General features: G+C 44.6%; 1 protein-coding gene across 1 annotated transcript in view; it reads left to right on the plus strand.

Annotated features, from left to right (window-relative positions):
- The first annotated feature begins 2,775 nt into the window (after positions 1-2,775).
- SMIM14 (small integral membrane protein 14) overlaps positions 2,776-20,428 on the plus strand; it is a 37,747-nt gene continuing 20,094 nt past the window's right edge. Inside the window, exons 1-2 of the mRNA XM_027457231.3 lie at positions 2,776-2,927; positions 16,241-16,351. Of these exons, the coding sequence (XP_027313032.2) occupies positions 16,277-16,351 (75 nt within the window). The 5' untranslated portion in view covers positions 2,776-2,927; positions 16,241-16,276. The remainder of the gene's footprint in view (positions 2,928-16,240; positions 16,352-20,428) is intronic.

Genomic DNA, 20,428 nt, shown 5'->3' on the forward strand with positions numbered 1-20,428 from the left:
GCCTGCTATGGCTTGTTCATTTGCCCGTGGGAACCAGGAGGGCCAAATTGTGAGGGATGCTCTGGCAAAATGCTTTATGCAAAATACCTACTCTCTGCCTATATATGTACTTGCTGATTTGAAAGTAAGAAGCTGAGATTTTTCTTGCTCCTGCCCTCTACTATCTGTAGCTCTTATTGCCTTCCTTGACGGTTCATATTCTGAAGTTTCTTTCCACGAGGATCACTCTTTCAGCAGTCCATCCTTCACTAGGGTCATCAGGTTCCCAGCTCTCCAAGCATGCCAATGGAAACATACATGTTGAACAGAGAAATGATCAGATTTTGCTGTCAAATATGCAGTGCAAATAATGCAGAAGGCGATACTGAAAAGGTCAGCTTTTTCCTGAGCCCAGTTACATAAATTTGTTCACAGATATGTAGAACTTTGCAGTAACAACACGAGGGGAAGAAACAAGATTAAGGAGAGAGGAGCTGTTTGGTGTGTGCTTGCATATCACCCAGCATGCTGCCCAACTGGCCAGACACTGCTGCATGCATATCTTATCAAGGGACAACTTCAAGAGATTGCACTGTGATGTGAGTTCCTGGATGGGGTGATGTGAGAAATGAGTGAGAAAGTTGTGATACGATGAGTTTCGAGGGGGCTGCATTTGAGTCAAAGGAAGAGAGGAAGTCATCACAGCTGTAGCTGTAAGTTCCATGCTGCTTTCTTGTAGATTTCTCAGTCTTCATCCCCATCAACTCCTGTCTCTCCTTTGCAGACCTTTTGCAAGTTCGTGTTTTTTTTTTTTCAGACAAGGCATCTGAGCCTGTCTAGCTCATTTAGTCTATCCCTTCCAATTTTAGGATTGTACAAATTGTTTGCCAAGAATCAGTCACTATGAGACTCTCTTCCCAATTCCAGCAGTTTGCCCAAGTGTGCTTGTCAGCCGTTTAGCAACAACAGACTGCTTGGCTTTACCCACAGGCAAGAAAACAGAAGTGTTCAGTGTTCATGCCTTAGCTTGACAGGAGGAACCTTCCCCTCCACTACTGATGAGTTGCCACTGTTCTCCTCTCTTATCTGAGCCAGGACTAGTACAGTAAGTTGGTTCTGGTTTGGGGATTTCAGGATCTCACCTCCATTTTCTAGAACAGTGACTAGCCCTAGGTTCTTGGTATGGAGGGGTAGACAGATAGGCAAGGCTGCTTAATGGTGTTGGGAAACCATCTCTGCTTGCTTCTAGGATGGCTCGTTCCCTGCTAAAGGCTTAGGAGGACGTCTGAGGGAGAGGTGTGAGCAAAGATGCAGCTACAGATGATCGTACTGCTTATGACCACCCTCTGGCACTGTGCAGGAAACCATTAACACAGGTAACTTAACACTGTCCTGTGTTGGGCCAGGACAACCAAAATATACGTCAAGCCAGAGAAAGCCCAGCCAAGTGTACCTCAATGCAGCTGGTGTGCATGGTTTCTGTTGCACTCTAAATTCCTGGGTCAGGCTGTCAAGAAACCTGTTCTTCCAGGAAACATTGTAGGGATATAGTTTTGTATTCCCAAATTAAAGATCTATTTTAGTATTTTAGCAACCCCTTACCAGAAGTTCAGTTCCCTGGAATGAGGAAGAGAAGACAGCATCGGCTCTGTGCACTTGAGATTTTTAGTGTGATGGCCTGGCTGTGTGTCTGTGCTTCTGTTCACTTTCCAGTGTTGCCACTGTTTAAGTCTGGCACGGAGACAAGAGAAAGGGCTGACACGTGGGTCACAGAAAGAGACAAGAGAAAGGGCTGACACATGGATAAGGAGAGGAAAGGTCCATGACAAGCCGGGACTGTGGGCCATGGCCAGCTCCTCCCAGAAGTGGGCCATTATGCCCAGGGCCAGCCCCGCAGTGGGAGCGGGCAGCTGGGCTAACCACGTTGTAGGGACAACACGGCTTTGCACCCCAAAAACTGCTGGAGGGGCAAGGCTGCCAACTGGCAATGTGCCCAAGGCTTGGCAGAGCAATGTAGGCTTGACACACAAAGCTTGAAAAAAACGTTCGGATGAAAACAAATGGCAACCCTATAGCCATGAAAGAGGGTTTGAATGTACTGTGATGCAGAGAAGTGATGAGAACAGCCAGGGTTGTCCCCGTGTGGGCCGTGTCAGACCGTAGGAGGCACTCGTGCTATGAGGTACTGACTGGTGGGAGCCTGCAGCTCCCATCCCGCCTGCCTTTCTCGCTGCAATTCAGCAGCATCCATGTTTTCTGGCTTGAAGGACGCAAGCCAGCCTTGAAAACATCAGAGGACAAGATATTTTTTCCTGTGTAATCCCCGGTGCATGATGGTGTGGGGTCACGGTGCCCAGGGCAGGACTTGGCCCTATCCTCCTGCACAGCTCCTTGGCCAGGCACGGCCGAACCCAGCTGGCTGCCCCGAGCAGCCACCACCTCAAGTTCCCCATTCCTAACTTCACCCCACACCTTCTAGCCGGACTGTTACAGGGGAGGCTTTTATTGCTGAGGGGCTTTGGGGCCAGGAGCTCCTGGAGGGCAGCGACGCGCACCACACGCCCCTCACGCCTCAGCTCGAGGACTGGCCGCACCCCACACCCCGCTCCCCTCGAGGGGGGAGGGAGGGCTTCATTTTGGGGCCGTTCCTTCGTTTGGGGGCCGTTCCTTCGTTTTGGGGCCGTTCCCGGGATCGCCCCCCCCCTTTCCCGAGGCGGCAGGGCCTGGCCAAGCCGCTGCGGGGCGGGAGCGCGGGGCGGTCGCGGCGCGGCACCGCCCCGGCTCCGGCCCCGCCGCCAGGAGCCGGCAGATCCGGGTCTCGTGGTGCGGGCTGACGTGGGAGCCGGCCGGAGCAGTGGGGCCGAGCCCGGCCGCCCCAGCCCTCCTCAGCCTCCTCTTCCTCCTCCTCCTCCTCCTCCTCCTCCTCCTCGCACGGCGGCCGGAGCACGGTGAGCCCGCCCCCCGCGCCCCCCGCCGCTCCCCCCGGGGAGCCCGGGGCAGTGCCCGCAGCGAGGCCGGGGCCGGGTTTTTGGGGCTGGCCGGGGGGCGTCCCCGGTCGCTTTGGGGTTTGGGTGCCGTGTGGTGAAGGGTCTGGGTGCCGGGGGTTGCAGTTGGTGCTCCGCGGAGAAGTGACAGGCTGACAGCTGGGCTGGGCGTGCAGCTAGAGGGGGGATTGGGCTCCTCGTGTAGGGCACAGAGCCCCCGGGACAGGGACGGTGTCACGGTACCAACACCCTACAGATGGGCTTCCAGCCGGGAATTCCTCATCTGTGTGCCCTCAGCTGTGGCTGGCAGCCGGGGCAAGCCACGCAGGGGGCTGCTGGCCACAGAGACCCCGATACGAGCTGTGGCCACCCCTCCGTAGCTGCCACCAGCTCTGGGTCCCCAACACCCAACCCTGGCAGCTGGAGCCCCCAACCTGGCTCCTCAATGAGGTGAGCCCCGTGCGTGACCTGCCTCCGAAACTTCGTCCCGGCAGACACCTGTTCCTGCGCTCCGTCTCCAGCATCGTCTTTGGGATTTATGGATTTATGGCTACGGGGAGTGTGTCTGCGCCGTGCTGGTAAACATCCTTGTGTACGCGCCTAGATAAGTCTCGAAAACTCATCTCCAGCCTTTAAACATCAGGACTCTTTTATTTTATTTTATTTTATTTTTTTTATAGCATATTATGTTAATGTCATTAGTGTGCACGGCCGCAGTGAGCTTTAGCGGGTTGCTTCTAAGAAGTCTTTCGTGTTCAGCTCTTCGAGTGCTGCTGACCTTTACTTGTTTCTGTTACTTTCAAAAGCAGACATCAGCTGGGAAAAAAAATGATAACAAAACAAGAAAAAAAAAATCTTACTTCTGATTTCTTTCTGCATGCAGCAACAGAGAGTAAGGTCCCTGATAATTCCATCTCGTTCTTCATATTCGTACGACTTGTCCAGATGAAAGAAATCAAGCTGTTGTTGCTGATTATTGATTTTTGCTTTTCAAAAGTGACCCTGTCACTGACAGCGTGGCTCGAAACGGTAGAAGCAATTGGTAGAGAAAAGGGATTGTAACAGCTAGCAGCACAGTTGCTGGCTCAGCCCTCAGTGCCGTCCCTTCCCCTGCTGCTGAGGTAGGTGAGCGTGAGCTCTTTTTAGTTCTCTTGCCCCTTTTTTTGTAAAATGAGATGTACTTTTCTCACCCAACTCCAAAGTAGCAGGGAATTCTATATTTTAAGTGGTTTAAGATCATCTTGTGTAAGGTGCTAAACAAGGGTTGAGGGCTGACTGGGTGTATGTTGCTGGTCATTGCACCAGACACTGGGGCACATGCCTCCCTGGCAAGCAGGGAAGTCCCTGACCTGCTCAGGGCCACAAGGGTCCATTTCCAAACAGAGATTGCAGTACCAGCTGTTCTGTTGTCCTGGTCGGATTGTATTTTAGCCTAGCTGCCTATAGAAATAAACATTATGAGCGTGGTTCCGTGGGGTTTCATATGCCATGCTTGTGGCAGTGGTTTTGCAGCACCTTACCAAAACCACGAGTCTGGTCCATTAAGTACAAACTGCACAGACTGCTTACCGGGGCTGCATCCTGCAGTCTGTGTTCTTCCTTCATTTTAAAGGAAAAATAAGAAAAATATACCTGTTGTTAAAGAAGCAGTCTACATACAAACAATTTAAAAATGCATTATGGTTTTAATTGTTTTGTAACTGCCCTGTCTGCTTTCAAAAGGTTGGTATTTGGCTCTAGAGAAAGTTAGTTTCTAACTGACTTCTTGTTTCGTTATGAACTTCTCATTTTCTGCTTTTATATATTTATACTTCAGAATTAGCGATGCGTGAATGTTATTTGCATAACAGATGTGTAATAAAACAAACCCCGTGTTCGTGTTTCAGAATTTTCCCTCCTAGATATTTTAGGTATTTGACATACGCCCTTAAAGGCCACATTTTGTCTCTGTTAAGTTTGTCATAGCAGAATGGGACCTAATATCAAGAGTTTGCAGAAATTCAAGCCAGTGCCATGGAAGTAGCAAGATCTTCTTTTTTCAAAGTGCGCATGAGTGGAAGTGTATGGTGCCCCAACAATACCAAGTATCAGTTTCTTACTCTCTGTGCTTTGAACATTTAGGTTTCTTTTTGCAACAGATGTAAAAATATTTTGGCAGATGCACTTCTAGATAGAAAAATTGATGTCATCTGCCTGTATTCTGCTTGGAAAGCAAATTAGAGAGCCCGAGAGCATACTCATATATACTATCACACTTGATGTTACACATGCTTTCTGCTCTAACTTCCTAGATTCAGTTTATTAATACATAAAGAGCTATCCAGTTGCTAATGAGGCACCTGGTGCTGCAAGACTCTGAGTACTTGGGAGATCCAGGTGCTCCCAAGTCCTTCTCAGTGCAGTGGAAGCTGAGAAAATGTTGTGAAGTTGTACCACGGAGCCAAATCTTGCAGTGCTTCTTCAGGTTAAGAACGAAAAGAGGGAAGAAAAAAAAATATATGCTTTTCCCAGAATAGCTCCTTCAGCTTGCAGGCCTTGACTCACCAGCAGCGAGCTTCCCAAGTTCCCCAGGAACCCGTATTTGAAGAAACCCTCGACTCCTCCTCATTAGGTGGGGATGCACCCAGGCGTATGAGAAGGATCAGTCGGTGTTAGCTTTATTTCTGCTGGACTTCAGTAGCTGTACAGCAGAGGAACGTGGTCCTATCCTCCCCTTTCCATCATGGTACCTCGCCTGTGGTATTGGTGGGGGCAGGAGGAAGCTCTCTGGAGGTGACTGATGGGCTTTTCGTGAAAGATCTGAAGGTGGGCAGGGAGCAGCCCCTGGCATGATTGCGTGGTTGTACGTTTGCATGGCTGTTAATTGAACAAATATGCTTCAGAGGCTTAAGTCAAAGAGCCTGGCTGGTATTTTTAGAGATAACAGAACAAATTAGTCCCGTTTGGGTGGGAACAGACAGAGTTACACTTGATAAAAGTTTTCCTCATTAAGATTAGTTCTGATTCTTCAGCAGCTTTGCATGCATTAAGACCCGTGGCTTTCTGGGGCTAAATATAGTTTCATTCTTACTTTATAAAACTGATAGACAAATGTCAGATCCAAAGCACTGCGCTCGGGAAGAAAAGATTTTATCAAAAGGAACAGAAAAGCTGTACAAAAATGCAGCTCCAGCCATTAACACGATATAAGCATTTGCAATTTGTCAAATCTGTGCCAAATGCAGACCTGGAGTAACAGAGTTTGGGTCGTCTTTTGTTCACATGGTCATATGTACATGCTCACGTATGTCTTGCTGGTTAATCGTAAAAGCTTTATTTTCAGCAGGGCAATAATTTTAGAGAATCTGATTAAATATTACATGCCAATTTTCATATGTAAAAAAAAGTTATTTTAGGAAAAAACCCCATCTGAATAAAATTGCATGCAGATGTGAAGAAAAGTCGGGTGTTAGCTCTTCAAACAGTCGGACTAAATCAAGTGTGAAACAAAGCTTCCTGGTGCAAGCAGCGTTGCCTTAACACGAGTGCCTCGGCAAGGGGTTTGTGCACCGGTGGGGCTCACTGCTTTCATGTCGGGCTGGTTAGGTGGCACCTATCATCAGCGCCCCTGTTTGAAAACACAGGGGATGAGGATTTAATCAGAGAACTCCATGAAACACAGAAGTATTCCTGTATTATAATATCAGTATATCCTATTGCAGTATAATATTCCTGCATTTATGGCAATAGAGGCTTTTCTGAGGCACTGAGGTTGTTGGATGCTTCAGGTTCAAGTCCGTATGTAGAAAGAAAAGTGTCTAAAGGTGCAATCTACCTTCTTTCCTGCAGGAAGACTTAAGAGACGAAGATGTGAGACGTGTTTCAAAGCAACCCACCCTGACCTCATGAAACAGTACCACGGATTTTCCTTATGCAAATGAATAGATTGAAAAATCTGTTGCTCGTAGGTGCAGGGGAGAGTCGCACGATTTGCATAACACTTTTCCTTTTGATGATCTAAAGTAGTCAGCGAGTCTGCTGAGTGGATGCTATTCTGTGGTGAAAACTGGGTCTTCGTTGAGCTGAACATATGTAAATAACCAAGCCCAGAAATCCTGTTAATTGCAACAGATTTCCCTCCGGTAGAAGTGCTGATTAAAAATTCCCTAATTGATAAGCTCAAGTTGTTTACTGCAGGTAGGTAGAGAACCTGATTCAACTTCTACTGAAGGCAAAGGCAGGCATCCGCTGGCTTCAGATAAAATTTGATCTGGCCTAAAGGGGTTAGGAGTGGGGCTGCCAGGGAATAGAGCTGCTTTCATCTGAAAATTGAAAATCCTGCTATCTTTCTCAGCATGCTGCTACCCTGCTAAATCTGTTTTCTCAGTGGCAAGTTATTAGAAACATATGTCATCCCCGGAGAAAAAAAAAAAGAAGGAAAATATTCCAAAGAATTTCAGTATAATTTTTATGTTTGTGTGGGGTTGGAGTAACGTGAGGGAGTAGCCTGTTTTTACAGTTTTAAGGATTTAGTAAGGTATTTTATAAACTAAATAATTGTACTCCTAATAAACAAGTCTCAGAAAATTTCATTGCTTAGGGCTACAAGACATTGTGTCTCAGTACATCGGAAAAACTATCATTTTTGTTTGTTTTCGATCTGTACTTCCTTCTGTAAAGGAGTGAGGGAATTTTTAATGTTTACTTTTGCAAAGCGATGAAAAGTCTAAATTCTTGGTTCTTGAGCATCCAAAAAAAGTCACTTCAAAGCAGTGAGTTATTTATTGCAGGTGATCGGAGCTGCAGCATTTACCCGGGTGCCCCAGCAGTTTGGAGTGAAGTGTCTCCCCGTAACTTTTTTCTTTTGTGGATTATACAAAGTCCCCTCAGCTCACAAGTCCCATGGGGTAAGGGCGTGCCTGGGGACAGTTCCCCCAGCTCGGCAGCTGTGCAGTGGCTTTGTTACGCCGCGGTAATTTGCTTATGAGCTGGAGTCCTGAGCTTCGCTTTGAGCTCCTAAGTTGCTTTGGTACATTTGAACACATTAATGGTAATCTTAACCTGTAAATCTTGACACAAGAGCAGAGATGTTTTAAGAATAGGTTATGGAGGTTGTTATAAGAGCATATTCTTTGTCAACACTTCATCTTTTAAAGGAAATAATCATTTTAAATTAGGAAAGTGAAGCGCAAAGCACCTCTCCGGCTGGCTGACCGACAGCGATTTCCTGTTGTCCTTGGTGCCCTACAAAAGGCAGGGAAGGGAGCTCCAGCTCCTCTTCCCTGTGTCACCGCTCGGTTTGGATCAGTCCTGCAGGCCCTCGGCTCTTCAAACCTTTAGCCCTGGAGGCTGTGGCACAGCACGGGTGTCCTCCCAGCGCTGGGCTTTGGGGCTCAGCGTGTGCGGCTTCCAGCAGCAGCACAGCGCTGGTGCAGCTCCAGGGATGCTGAGTTGAGGGGACTGGGAGTTGTTACTGGGGAGTGGGAAGAGGAATGTCAGCAGAAGCCGCGGGTAGTCCCTGGTGCTATCCAAAAGCAGGAAAGTAAGCAAATTTGCCTTGGAGCTGGCTCTTCGAGTTCCGGCTCAAGGGTAAAATCCCATTAAAATCAATGGGGTTCTTGCCTTACCACAGGAGAGGGCTCCCGGTTTGCTCTGTAAGCTGGTTAGATGCAGCAGCTCAGTAATTTTACAGAGGGTAGTCCAGCCTTTTGCGTTAACATATGTCAAGCAAAATGATTAAATTTCCATTAGTCCTCCAGTGTAATAGAAATAATTTCATTGTCCTAGACTGTTGTCGCAGTTCCTACTTTAGATGTAAATGTTGAAGTGCAGCTGAAGCATTTACTTAGCAGAAAAGAGAGTATTATTCTTGGACAATGTCCTGTGCCACTGACATCTTCTCTTAATTAGCTTCCATGTTGCAGGGGATGAGATTTCTTTCAGGGAAATGTCATCATTTTAACAAAAGGATGACCAAACGCTGACAGCTGGAGTTTGGCACTAGCGTTCTGCATCAAATATTAGTAAATGAATTCCAAAATAGCTGGACTGCTTTTTTGGTCCCTGGCTGGCTGTGCATAATTAGCTCCTTTTCAAGTGTTTCGCCCAGAAGAAATGCTAGGCCACCTGCACGGGAACAAGCCAATAGCTTTTTTTAAATCTTGGTGGGTCCTGTTAATGCTGAATTCCCCCGGAAGCCAAACCACTGGCAGCAGGCTGGTAGCCTTCACCTCTGAAGTCTCTCCCCCCTCAGCTACTGGGGACTGGCCATGAAGAGGAAAGTGGGGAGCAGTACCAGAACAGCGGGGTTTGGATGCGTGGGTTCTTGTCCTCTAAGGCTCGTGCTTGACGTTGCCTGGCTTTAATTAAACTCAAAGAAGCGTCTGTGCCATCTGGGGCTCCCAGATGAACCATTTGGCCCTGAGCTGATTTACCTCGGCCTGCTCTTACCCTCGTTTGTCTTGTGTGGTGTCCACGAGCAGAGCATTTGCTGGCAGCTTTGTACCAGCTTCTGCTACCCTTAGAAGCAGCACAAGCTTTGCATGGACCTCGGCGAGAGAAGAATTGTGATGCTTGGCTGTCAGAGGGCTTTGGCCATCCCATAACCCTCCCAAGTCCTCGTGTGTGGCTCCTGCTTCGTTGCTGCCAGGAAGAAGTCTTCTCCTGACCTCCTCGCGACACATCCAGGTGACCATGTTGGGGTGAAAACACCGGTGGCTGAACAGTGCTGCTGGTGTTGAGACAGTCACACATTGACGAGGACAAGGAGTGCACCGATGCTGCTGTGTTCCTGGGAGACCACTGGGAAGAAGGTGAGGAAGATCCTTGGCACTTTCTCCTCAGTTCTGAGCTAGGCCCTGCTCAGCAGCTTCCTCCCTGGTTTGGGCATGTCACTGAAGCATCCATCCTTTTGTGCCTGGATCAGCGCTTCTTTGGTTCTGCTCCTACTTTTAAGGAGCTGTTTGATAGCAAATCAGCATTTGTAATAAGCACCAGATGGATGACACTGGAAAATTAATTCCTAATTTACTTACACACCAAACGATTTGTGAGGCAGCAGGATGTGCCGGGTGAACAGTTCTGGTTGGAGCTCCAACTGCTCGCAGTGCCTCTTGAAACCACGTCTGTGTGCGCGGCTCAGTGCTGCTTCCGTGGGGAAAGAAAGGAACCGGCTGAGCTTAATCTGCACTGAAAAGTTCATCTCGGATCTTGTTAATTATCCTGAGGAAAGTCGCGGTGCAAAAATACACTTGCCAACTCATTAGGCTGCGGCTGGAAGTCTGGGGAGACCCGCTGATGCTTTCGAGGACAAAATCAGCTGCTTTCCTCCTCCACCCCCGGAGTTTTAAGGGCAGAGACCAAGGGGAATCAGTTTATGCTTTGAAAGTGTTGCTGTGCCTAGGAGCTCTCCTTGGGTATTGTATCAGCCAGCAAAATCACTGCAGCCCTTTCCACGAGGAAAGCCACACGGATGGGCTGAGCGGGGCCAATTAGCAGGAGGAGGCTGTAATTGGAGTCACACTTCGCTATGACAGGGCCCACATTTGCGTCCTGCTGTTCGGCTTTTGTGCCTGGCCAGCCAGTTGGTTTTCTTTTGTCCTGAAAACTCTGTTAAATGCCCAGGAGTTGGCCTGGTGGAGAAGGATGATGAGTAGCCCTCTGAGGATCTGCGACCTTCCAGGACCACTGGATCCTGGTCTGCCGACAGCAGTGGGAGCATTTCCTTCAGTGCCAGTCGGATGGCGCTGTAAGCGTGGAAGAAGTGATGGGACAGAGCTTCCCTTGCATCACTAATGAAAGGGATTAAAAAATTACCACTGTAAAAACAGCCAAACGTAGTGTTGCAGTGTTTCAGACCCAGGTTCTGAGAGGGAACGTTTACTTGAGCTATTTAAATTACAGTAGCAGAGGAGAGCAGGTCGCTGGGATGTTTTCATAAGCATCAATTTGTATACAAATTCTTTTTTACAGAACCTATTTTTAGCCTTGTTTGAACCGAGGAAGTCGCTTTGTGAAGGAAGTCCCTGTAGGAATCTCCAAGCTCCTTACTGCCGGTCCCATAACCCCAGCGCTCATGGCTACGTGGCCACCTCCATGGGATGCCTGTGCCAGGTCCTTGGCTTCTGGATTCATTTTGATTCATCCCTGTGAGGAATGTGCATCCACTAACTTCAGGCAGAATAGCCCGCATTTATTTTAAAGCACTGCCTATTTTCTCCTTATTTTCTGCCTATTTCTGTAGCTCTTTTTGTGATGTTTCTTCCCTATTCAACTACAAACGCTTTTGTTTCCCTATGCTGTCCTGTAGCTTTATCCTGTGTTTAGTTATTTGCTTCCTTTGCTTTTTTAATGGCCCGGTTATCATTTCTTTCTCGTTCCTTCCTTATATTGCTCTGGTGGTAGGCAACGTGCTGCATTTCTGGTGACAGTAATTGAGAAATGAGAAATTTCGCCAAGTTCTTTGCAGGTGAAATCAGCCAGTCCCAGCTGCACCCGTCTCCGGCTTGTTTATTTAAGAGAGAAACCCCAAATCCGTGCCTATTGTTTTTCCACTCTGTGCTCTAACCCAGTCTGAAGAGCAGCTCGATGCAGGAGTCAGTGGGTAAAATTCCCTGGCCTTTCAAAGGTAACAAATTTAGCTTGGATTCGCTGGATTTGAATGTTTAGACTCTCTATTGATTGTTTTTTAATTAGCAAGATTTCAGCATTGCCCCACTGAAGATACCTTTACATCTGATTTCACTTTATACATGTACCTGCGTGATGTTGAACTGGACTTTGAGTAACTGGGCAGGGTTACCCTTATGGGAGGGAGGGGTTCTGCCTGTGGCAGGAAGATTCAAATGGGCATTTTCTCTTTGAGGCATGCTTTGTGTGTGGCTTTTGGTGTTTCAGCCCTTCAGCATTTTTCGGAATGCCTGTGGAGCCTTAACAAGTCGTGTGCTTTCTTTCTACATTGTAATTTCAATTTTTTGTACATATTTTCACTTGTTCTGCCATACTTCTCTAAAGCTGAACTCAGAAGCAAAATTAACTCTATGGCATGTTAGAGATATTTGATAATTATGCTTTGAGATGTCGCAGTTGTCTATAAAATAGTAATAGGGAGCTAAATAGGGGAGATTTTGTTTCTCTTTAAAGTAAGGTGGGAAGTTCCTGCGACTTGTTTGCTGCGTTGTGAGGTATTTTGTTCCCAAGGACTTCCAACCTTCAGTCTTCAAGGAAATAGCAACACAGCAAAAATAGTTCTTGGCAGAAAAAAAATTCAGTTATTGTGTGTATCCCGCGTGTGATTTTTCAAGAGTGCTTGGACCCAGGAAAGATGAGACTTGATGGGTGTAAAGTTGTAGTGCTGAAGATGCCATGTTTGAGCTTTGATAAATCTGTAGCCACGCTGGCGATGTGCTTTGTGTAGTGAGTTTCTTCAAAAACTCGAATGATCATTTTGTACACTTCTTTTTACTAAAGAGTAGAGTTCACCTGGACAATCTTGTTAAACAGCATAGTATTGGAGTCACGCTGGAGAGCATCCAGCCCATGGAAAGTGGACAGAACTTCTCGTTTGCCTTCATGCTAGAAAGGAATTCAGTTTTGTAATGATGAGGGTGGAGAAAAGCAGAGCATAATTTCTGTCTCCCAGAGCTCACCAGCTGTATGCTATTCACTCAGGAGAGATGCTGCCGAATTGGGAAATAATGTATAGTCATTACAAGAATTTTAAAGTATAGGAGAGTCTCCAGGTCCAAAAAAAAAAGACAACATTGAGATTGTTTTTTTGATAGTAGGGTGTATAAAATACACCACGCAGCTGTAGGGCTCAGGTTGGGAAAGACAATACAAGAAAAAACAATTTACAATAATTACCATAGCTGAGAAGACTCATGATTTTAAAAATTGCATGGAAATGTTTTTCAATATGGCTTCATTGCCTACAATTGCAAATAGCTGCTCCAGTCGGAAGGTAATGGTGGGCTTTTATTTCTGCCTTAACTCATCGGAGACCGTCTATGGTTTTGCTCCTGAATTATAGCAGTCCTGGCTCTGGCTGCAGCACTTTAATTTCAGAAGTGCTGTTTGTGATTGCCTCCGCGGGCCTCTTTACACCGAAGAAGTCCTGTTGACTCGCTGATGGTATGTCGTATTCACCCATGCCTCCTGGTTCTCTCCTTCATTAAGGTTTCTGTATCAGTTTGCTTACCTGGGGGCTGTAACACGTACCTTGCAGCTGTTAGCAGAGAGCTGTTTGCCAAACACATCTTCCAGCTGTTTGTAAACCTGGCGTTAAATACTGCCTTATCGATAGAGTAGCCGAAGCAAAATGCAGTCATTTTAACGAGGTTGAAAGTAGCTCTCTCTGAGTGCTTGCGTTGATTTGGTGCCACGGCCTCACCAATTGCTGTGTTCTCACCAGTTACTCTCTAAATTCCAAGAAAACCAAGGTTACAACAAACAGGAGAACGTACAGAAAACAAAGTAAAACAAAGCCACAAGCTCATTTCTTCTTTCTCCAGGTCATGAAGAAAAGAAGGGAGCATATCCTGCATATCCTTTTTTTTTTTTCTTCTTTTTTTCTTTCTTGTAAGTGGAAGAGCTGTATTTGCAGAAGGTGGAGAGTCGGCGTGGCTCAGCGAGGAGGTCAGAGCTGGGCAGAACAAACGAGCAGCTGACGTGCGGTCGGCCGATTGCGAGTGCCGGGAGGCAGGCAGGAAGCACGCTGCAGGGCTGGCACAGGACTTTGTGAACGGGCTGCCTAAGAGCACGCGGCAGAGCCAAGGAATCCTGCTCTGACATAGATAAAAATACTGGCCTCTTATTTCAAAATCTCACACGGGAGTGAGACGTTAATAAACTTAAGGATCTAGTTACTGAGCTTAGCTGATATCGAGCGCTTTCTACATTCACAGTGTGTTACAAATAATCCAGTGATTAAGCCAATAATGAGGAACACAGACACGAGAGTGTCATTTTACAAGTGAAAATCATCATATAGTACCGAGTGGTTCATTATGCCTTGTCACTGGACAGATGCATGTAAAATCTATTTCGTCCAGTTCTTTGTCAGGAGAAAAAACAGTGTTCTTCTCACTATAGGTGGTCTATCTGCTTTCCTTTGCCAGTAAGAGTTTGCTATAGGCTGGAAGGAGGGACAGATGAGGGATGATTCCTTAAAGTGTCATTTGAAGGTGAGAAAGCTTGTAAGGAAGATTGTGCTGAAAAGCTCGGAAGGCATTTTACCTGGTGACATGCATTCTGCTTTATTTTAGCTTGTTCAGATAATTTGTCATGTACAATGCAGATGCCTTGGGGTAAACCCCTTCTAGCACACCTCTCCTTATATTTATGGTGTTGTATGACAGATTGCTTTTCCTCATTATTGTCTAATCTTTTTCAGTTGCATGCTCAACAAAGAATGGTTTCATTGGTGATGATTATTTGATGATCTGATTTCTCCTAGTCTTATACAGATTGACAACCCCGCTCTCTTAATTGTTGTGCCATTACTATGTGATACTGATTCCTAAATCCCTCAAGTTAGAATTAGATACTGTTTTACGCCTTCACTGGTTCAAGTGCCTTGTTCTGGGTGTCAGCGTATGTCCAGAGAAACCATTTTGCACTCTTTGGTGCTACCAGGGCTTTTACCAGGGCTTTTATCAGGGATTTTAGCCTCATGCTAAAATAGAAGAACTCATGTTAAAATTTAAGAACTTCTTTCAATACTTAGGTTTATTTTTCTATGTAAATCTGTACATTATGTCATCTCTCAGTCTTCTCAATAAACTCTCAGATTAATCTTTCTTATTATCTAAACCGCCTTTCCTCCATCTCTTCAATATTCTTTGTGCTCTTTTTCAGTATTTAGTATTCTTTTTAAAAAGCGAAGACCCAAGCAGATAACTGCACTGGAGTAGATATTCTATAACACAGATACAGATCTCTCTTACCTTCTTTCATGATCTGGCCTTCTGCTCCATGGCAGAGGGTAACAGGGAAAAGTGGCAACCATTCAGAGTGAATGGAGGAAGGTCTTTGAAAGTGTGTTTTCTTTTTTCCACTTCTTACCCCAGGAAGGAAGAGCTACTGTGGTGACATGTTCTGGTGCATGAAGATCTCTTACAGCCGTATGGGTTGTTACTCTTTCTCCTAATGAGATTAGAATATCAGGATGTTTGTGTGTAATCAAGGCCGTGAGTTTTTAAAGGTGAAGGTTGCAGAGCACGACATCTGCTCACTGAGCACACCCTCAACAAAAGGCTGGCACTTCCACAAGCTACTTTAGGAAACAGACAGGTTGTATCTGCTCCATGCTCCTACTGATGCCTTATGAAGCCTGCCAGTTACCTCACATTAGGACCCCAGTGAGTGCAGCACAAACACAATCTGAATCTCACTTTATTAATACCAAGTTAAACAGTCATGCTTTGGAACTGATCTCATGCATCCTAACAGTCCTCATTAGAGAGAAGACAATCCCTGACTTGACCACAGGGGTGGAAATGCCCTACAATTTGCTGCGCCTTTTGACCATCAATTAAGTCACTGTGAAAACTGTTGCTGAACAGTAAAGGTGGGCTCATGCTATTGCTGAGTGTCTGGTGTGGAAGTGGTTTTAGCAGGTGAATGACCTAGAATGGCTTCCCTTCCGTGTCCATTACAGCATCTTTGAACTTTTGTTTTCTGTGTAGCTAGCTGGATGACCTACTTCTTTGATCTAAAATTAGGATGAGTAGCTCCATTTTTAAAGCGTTTCCAAGTACATCCACTTTTGCACCCCTGCTGCTTGCTTTCATTATACAATGGTGATGATTGTTTCCCCCTCTAGCAAAGAAGTTACAGAATTTTAAATTATTTTCCTGTACATTGATCCAGGGGGAGAATGCCAACAGTTTGTAAGGGGTTTAAGAACACAAGTTCCCCTGACTTTTCAAATTGTATTCATACACTTAAAAGTCCCACTATGCAGATGAGAAACCAGAATTTAATTTGTGTAGTTCTTGTTTGTCAGGCTACATTTCATAGTGGTATGTAGGAAAACTCAGGGGGGATTCACAGATACTTGCAAAAAATTATTTGGCTCTCTGAGGAAGCCTGTGTGAGACACTGCTTTCAGCAACATCAAAAGGTAACTGCACACACCAGACTTCTTCATTCATGCTGCCAAAGGAATAAAAGGATTACTCTGCTTTGTTTTGCCTTTTCACTCTGGCATTAAATGAGCTGAAATTTGATGTGGGAGTCTGTAAAATAAGGTCAGTTGAAAAAAGAGTTCATTGTACCTTTATTCTTATTCTTCCTAGGTGTTCACAGACGAGTTCAGGTTTATCCAGAGAACCATGGCAGAAGGTGGATTTGATCCTTGTGAATGCATTTGCTCACATGAACATGCAATGAGAAGACTCATTAATCTGGTAAGGATGATGTGAAAGTATTGAGAAGGGTGGTTATTCAGACATTACTTCAAAACTTGCACACTTGCAGTTACTGATGCTATTGATTTTGCTTATTCAGTTGCATGTACAGCTAGAATCTCTGTATCTGACTTTCTGATGAGTATCTAAGTACTTAATAAAGATGGTAAATTATTTTCTAGGGCTGCATTTTTACAGCATTGGCATTGTTTCTATTGAAATGTTTCTCTGTAACCCCCTTTTTAATCTGCATAAAACCAAAGAAACTATCCTGTACACTCTTTGAGTTCAGTTTGATACCACACACATGAAATTCCACCTACCCATGTGGCGAGTTGATTTTTTTTTTTTAACAGATTTTTTATTTTTTAAACTAAGCTTTAAAAAAAATACTGGATTTGAGAATCTAGTGATATTGACTTCTGAGTTCTGTTTGATGTGCTTCCCCTTGTTGATTTTCATATATTTGTTTTTATCCCATTTTTCTTTCTTAGGGTTTAAAATAATTTCCTTTTAAGTTACTGAGTACACCAACTGCTTAAGGCAGTATGTGTGAAGAACAGCCTCTCTAGGATCAGACCCTTCTTCAAAGGGTTTCTTATCAGTGTCTTAGGAAGGTTCTCAGAAAAACATGGTCTCCAACTAGCCTAGGATAAGAGTAGGGGTAATGTGCAAATCCCAAACCACATATGTCTGGGAATCAATTCCTGTGCTTGACATTATAATAAAACCAATTCCACTTGCATACATCCAAGGAAGGACAAACTTGCTTTAAACAGTATTTTGCAAGACATATTTATAGCTTGTTCTTGCAAATGTGTGGGTTTCATTGTCATGGCTCTGCTTTACCCTGAAGACCAAGTCCTGCATGTCCATGTCCTCTTGACCTTGGAGTTCATCACTATACTGTCTCCTTTGGACTACCAGGGGAAGAACCTAAAGCCAGGCAGAAGCTGTACCTGTGCTCTCTGGAACACAGGTGACCCCATTTTTCAGAATTACTGTGCTCAGAGTAAGCAGTGTTCACCATAGATGTCCATAACGTAGCACTGTGGAACCCATGCCATCATCTTCTCACCTTGTGCCTCTTGGCCCACACACCAAGAATGACTTAAAAAAAATATATATATATGCCACACAGGGAGCCAAAGCAGTGCTGAAAACACACAAACAAAACCAACCAAAAATAAATAAATAAAGCAGGCTCTGTCACTGGCTGCAGCAGAAGGCAAAATGATCCCCCGCAAGGACAAGAGGAAACGATAAGCATTTGGCTCACAGACCGTGGCAACCCTTGTGCTATGCATCAAAGCTGGGGTTGCCAAACGGTCCAAATCTAGTGGCCAGCTGCACTAAAGCCCAAAAGGGCACCAGACAAATAGAGCATGTCTGTATAGCCAATTCCCTGTTCTGTGTGGGCCTGATATCATTTCCCTTTGGTAGCTCTCAAGTATGGTGCAGCCAGTTCTTGCCTGGGTCTCACAAGCCATTAGAGGCTGGCTTGCTTTCATATCTCATTACTGAAAGGCAACCGTTTGTTGGTTTTTGTCTTTTTCTCATGATGAGATATGTGCCATGGTACATGCTAAGGTGGCAGAGGAAACCCCAGGACCAAGCTTCATGAAGCTGGGAGGGAGGAAGGAGGATAGGTGTTTGCTGCTCTTTCTTCTGAGGTTTGTCAGATGCAAGCCTGAAGCAGTATGGTCCAGGCTTTTGATGCCAGTTCTACATTTCTTACTTTTTCATTTGTTTTTTTTGCTGGAAGATACCGATAAACAATGGCATAAGTCTGCTAGTGCTCTTTTGCTGTGGCTGGAGGATTTGAAGTAGAGGTGTGTTGTGTCCAGAGTTACACGTGCCACAAAGGTGTGTGAGATTGTGTTCCTAGGCAGCACCATGCAGTAGGTGGGTGCAAACGGATGATGTGGAGGCACACTGGTTCTTGTGTTGTGAACGTAAATGGAGCAAATCACAGCTGTCATCCTCAGTGGGGTGGTCACCAAGGCCAATCTTACAGTGTTCTGTGTAGCTGCAGGAGTAAAGTTTATTGCTCAATGTTCAGCTTCCAAAAAGATGATATGATTCAACATTTGAAACTGTGAGGAGTAATGGGAAATGCCAGATTTCATCTGTTGTAAAAGGAAAACCAGCTGTTGCTAAATATTTATAAGAACAAATCACTAGCTGGGATAGTTCAGCAGAATCTAGAAAGGCAAATTCTCAAAATGCTGTCAGTGGCCAGAGAATCATCCTCAAGTGACCTGTTGCGTGATTTAGCCGACTTCCTAAATCTCCATTATTATATAGGTAGCTTGTATTCTTTGGTAAGAGTTTGCTTTCTAAGCTTCTGTTTTGTCACTCAGTTGTACACAGTGTGAGCAAACAGGAATTTGTTTTAAAATAAACCCTTGGATATTTTCCAAGGTTGCTGAACTCCACAGGTCTTACTGGAGACTGAGTGCCTATTACCTCTGAAAGTTGGTTCCTCAAAACCTTTATTCCAAAACCACTGGGATACAAGAAAGGAAGGCAATCTGCAGTTTTTCAGCATGGAGGAGAGGAAATCCAGACATGCTGTATGTCCAGAATGGTTCCCTACTACTACATACTGAATTGTTGATTCTTGTTGATAGGTATTAAACAAACAAGAGCACATTGGAATGGTATTGTAGTTGGGAGTACTTGTCAGGACTCAATGAGTGGGTTGTAATTTCCTCTAGACCATGCCCTGTAAACCCAGAAGTTCAAAGTTAAGATCAAATTTATCAGGATAACAGTGTAGTTATGAGAGATGCTCAAGTGTGGAAATACAGTTTTAGAATTCTTCAGTAATGACATTGTGCAGAAATTAACATGATTGATGTAAAGACTTTAATAGCTTACATTTAGGTTAAAGTAATTCTTACATACTGATCTGTTTATACCCGTATAGAACGATACCGATCAGAATTAAGGTTTCTGCTGACGAAGAAGTCATGATGCATTAAGCATGGCTGTTACATGTAGAGTTAAGAGCTACATCTTCAAATGCCCAGGATTTCCATTAGAGTTAACTGTATGGAAAATTTCAGTGATGATTTTATGCCAAGGACAGCAGGAGGTCAAAAAGGTCTGTTTACAACCTGAAGTTCTCATTTTAATTCCCAAAGTGAGACTTTACATTTCTAAGTTAATTGGTGTATTTACCTTGAAATTCTTTTACAATGCATTTGGTATTCCAGGTATAATAACTTGGGGATTTTATTTTTTTTATAGATAGCACATAGTTTAAATCTCTACTTTAAATGTTCAGTTCATCTTGTCAGTACAATTAATGCTTATAAAGTGAAAAGGTTTTGTTGTTGTCATTTAAGTTCTTCTTCTCTGCTATTAGCAACACCACAGAAAATTATGAGCAAGTAAGCCGTCTTTTTTTTAAGAAGACTAACTTTTACTAAGCCATGTGACTTGATTATTTTTCTGTCCCTCATTTTACTTGACTAAGCCAGGTTCTGTTCTGTTTCCTTTCCTTCTTAATTCATAATACCGTGATGGTTTTATAGACAATAGATTTTATATCTCTAATGCAAGAGACATTTTAAAAGATTTGTTTGCTGCTTATTAGGCTTCCTGGAAGATGCTGTTCATACCCACAGTTCTTATAACTTATGTACACGTGTATGAGTGGCATTGATTTACCTTTTGTTAGATGTTCTATCATTTTTCCTGAGGTGGATTTTTCAGGTTTCTCATTGGTGTTTTGCACATAGTAAACTTCTGTAGCATGGCCACCACCATAAATAATAAGCAAATATTATGATTTCCAAGTATTCCTAGCAAACAGCAGAAATCTAATGTCTTTGGCTGTGACTTCGTCAATATTACTTCCAGTATGTAATGCCCATGGCACCATCTGTTATGATTTGGAGTTGTTGTATAACAATTTGACTATTGTATATTGGGCTCATTATTTACACTATGGATATAGCAGATAATTGGGAACTGCCATAAAAGGAAGTAAGCACAGAAGAAAAATATCATCAGATTTTCCATCCTCTGCAGATACATAAGCGTTGTTAAGAGACAATGACAGACCTG

The sequence above is a fragment of the Anas platyrhynchos genome, chromosome 4, assembly GCF_047663525.1.
Source record: "Anas platyrhynchos isolate ZD024472 breed Pekin duck chromosome 4, IASCAAS_PekinDuck_T2T, whole genome shotgun sequence".
Classification (NCBI taxonomy): Eukaryota; Metazoa; Chordata; class Aves; order Anseriformes; family Anatidae; genus Anas; species Anas platyrhynchos.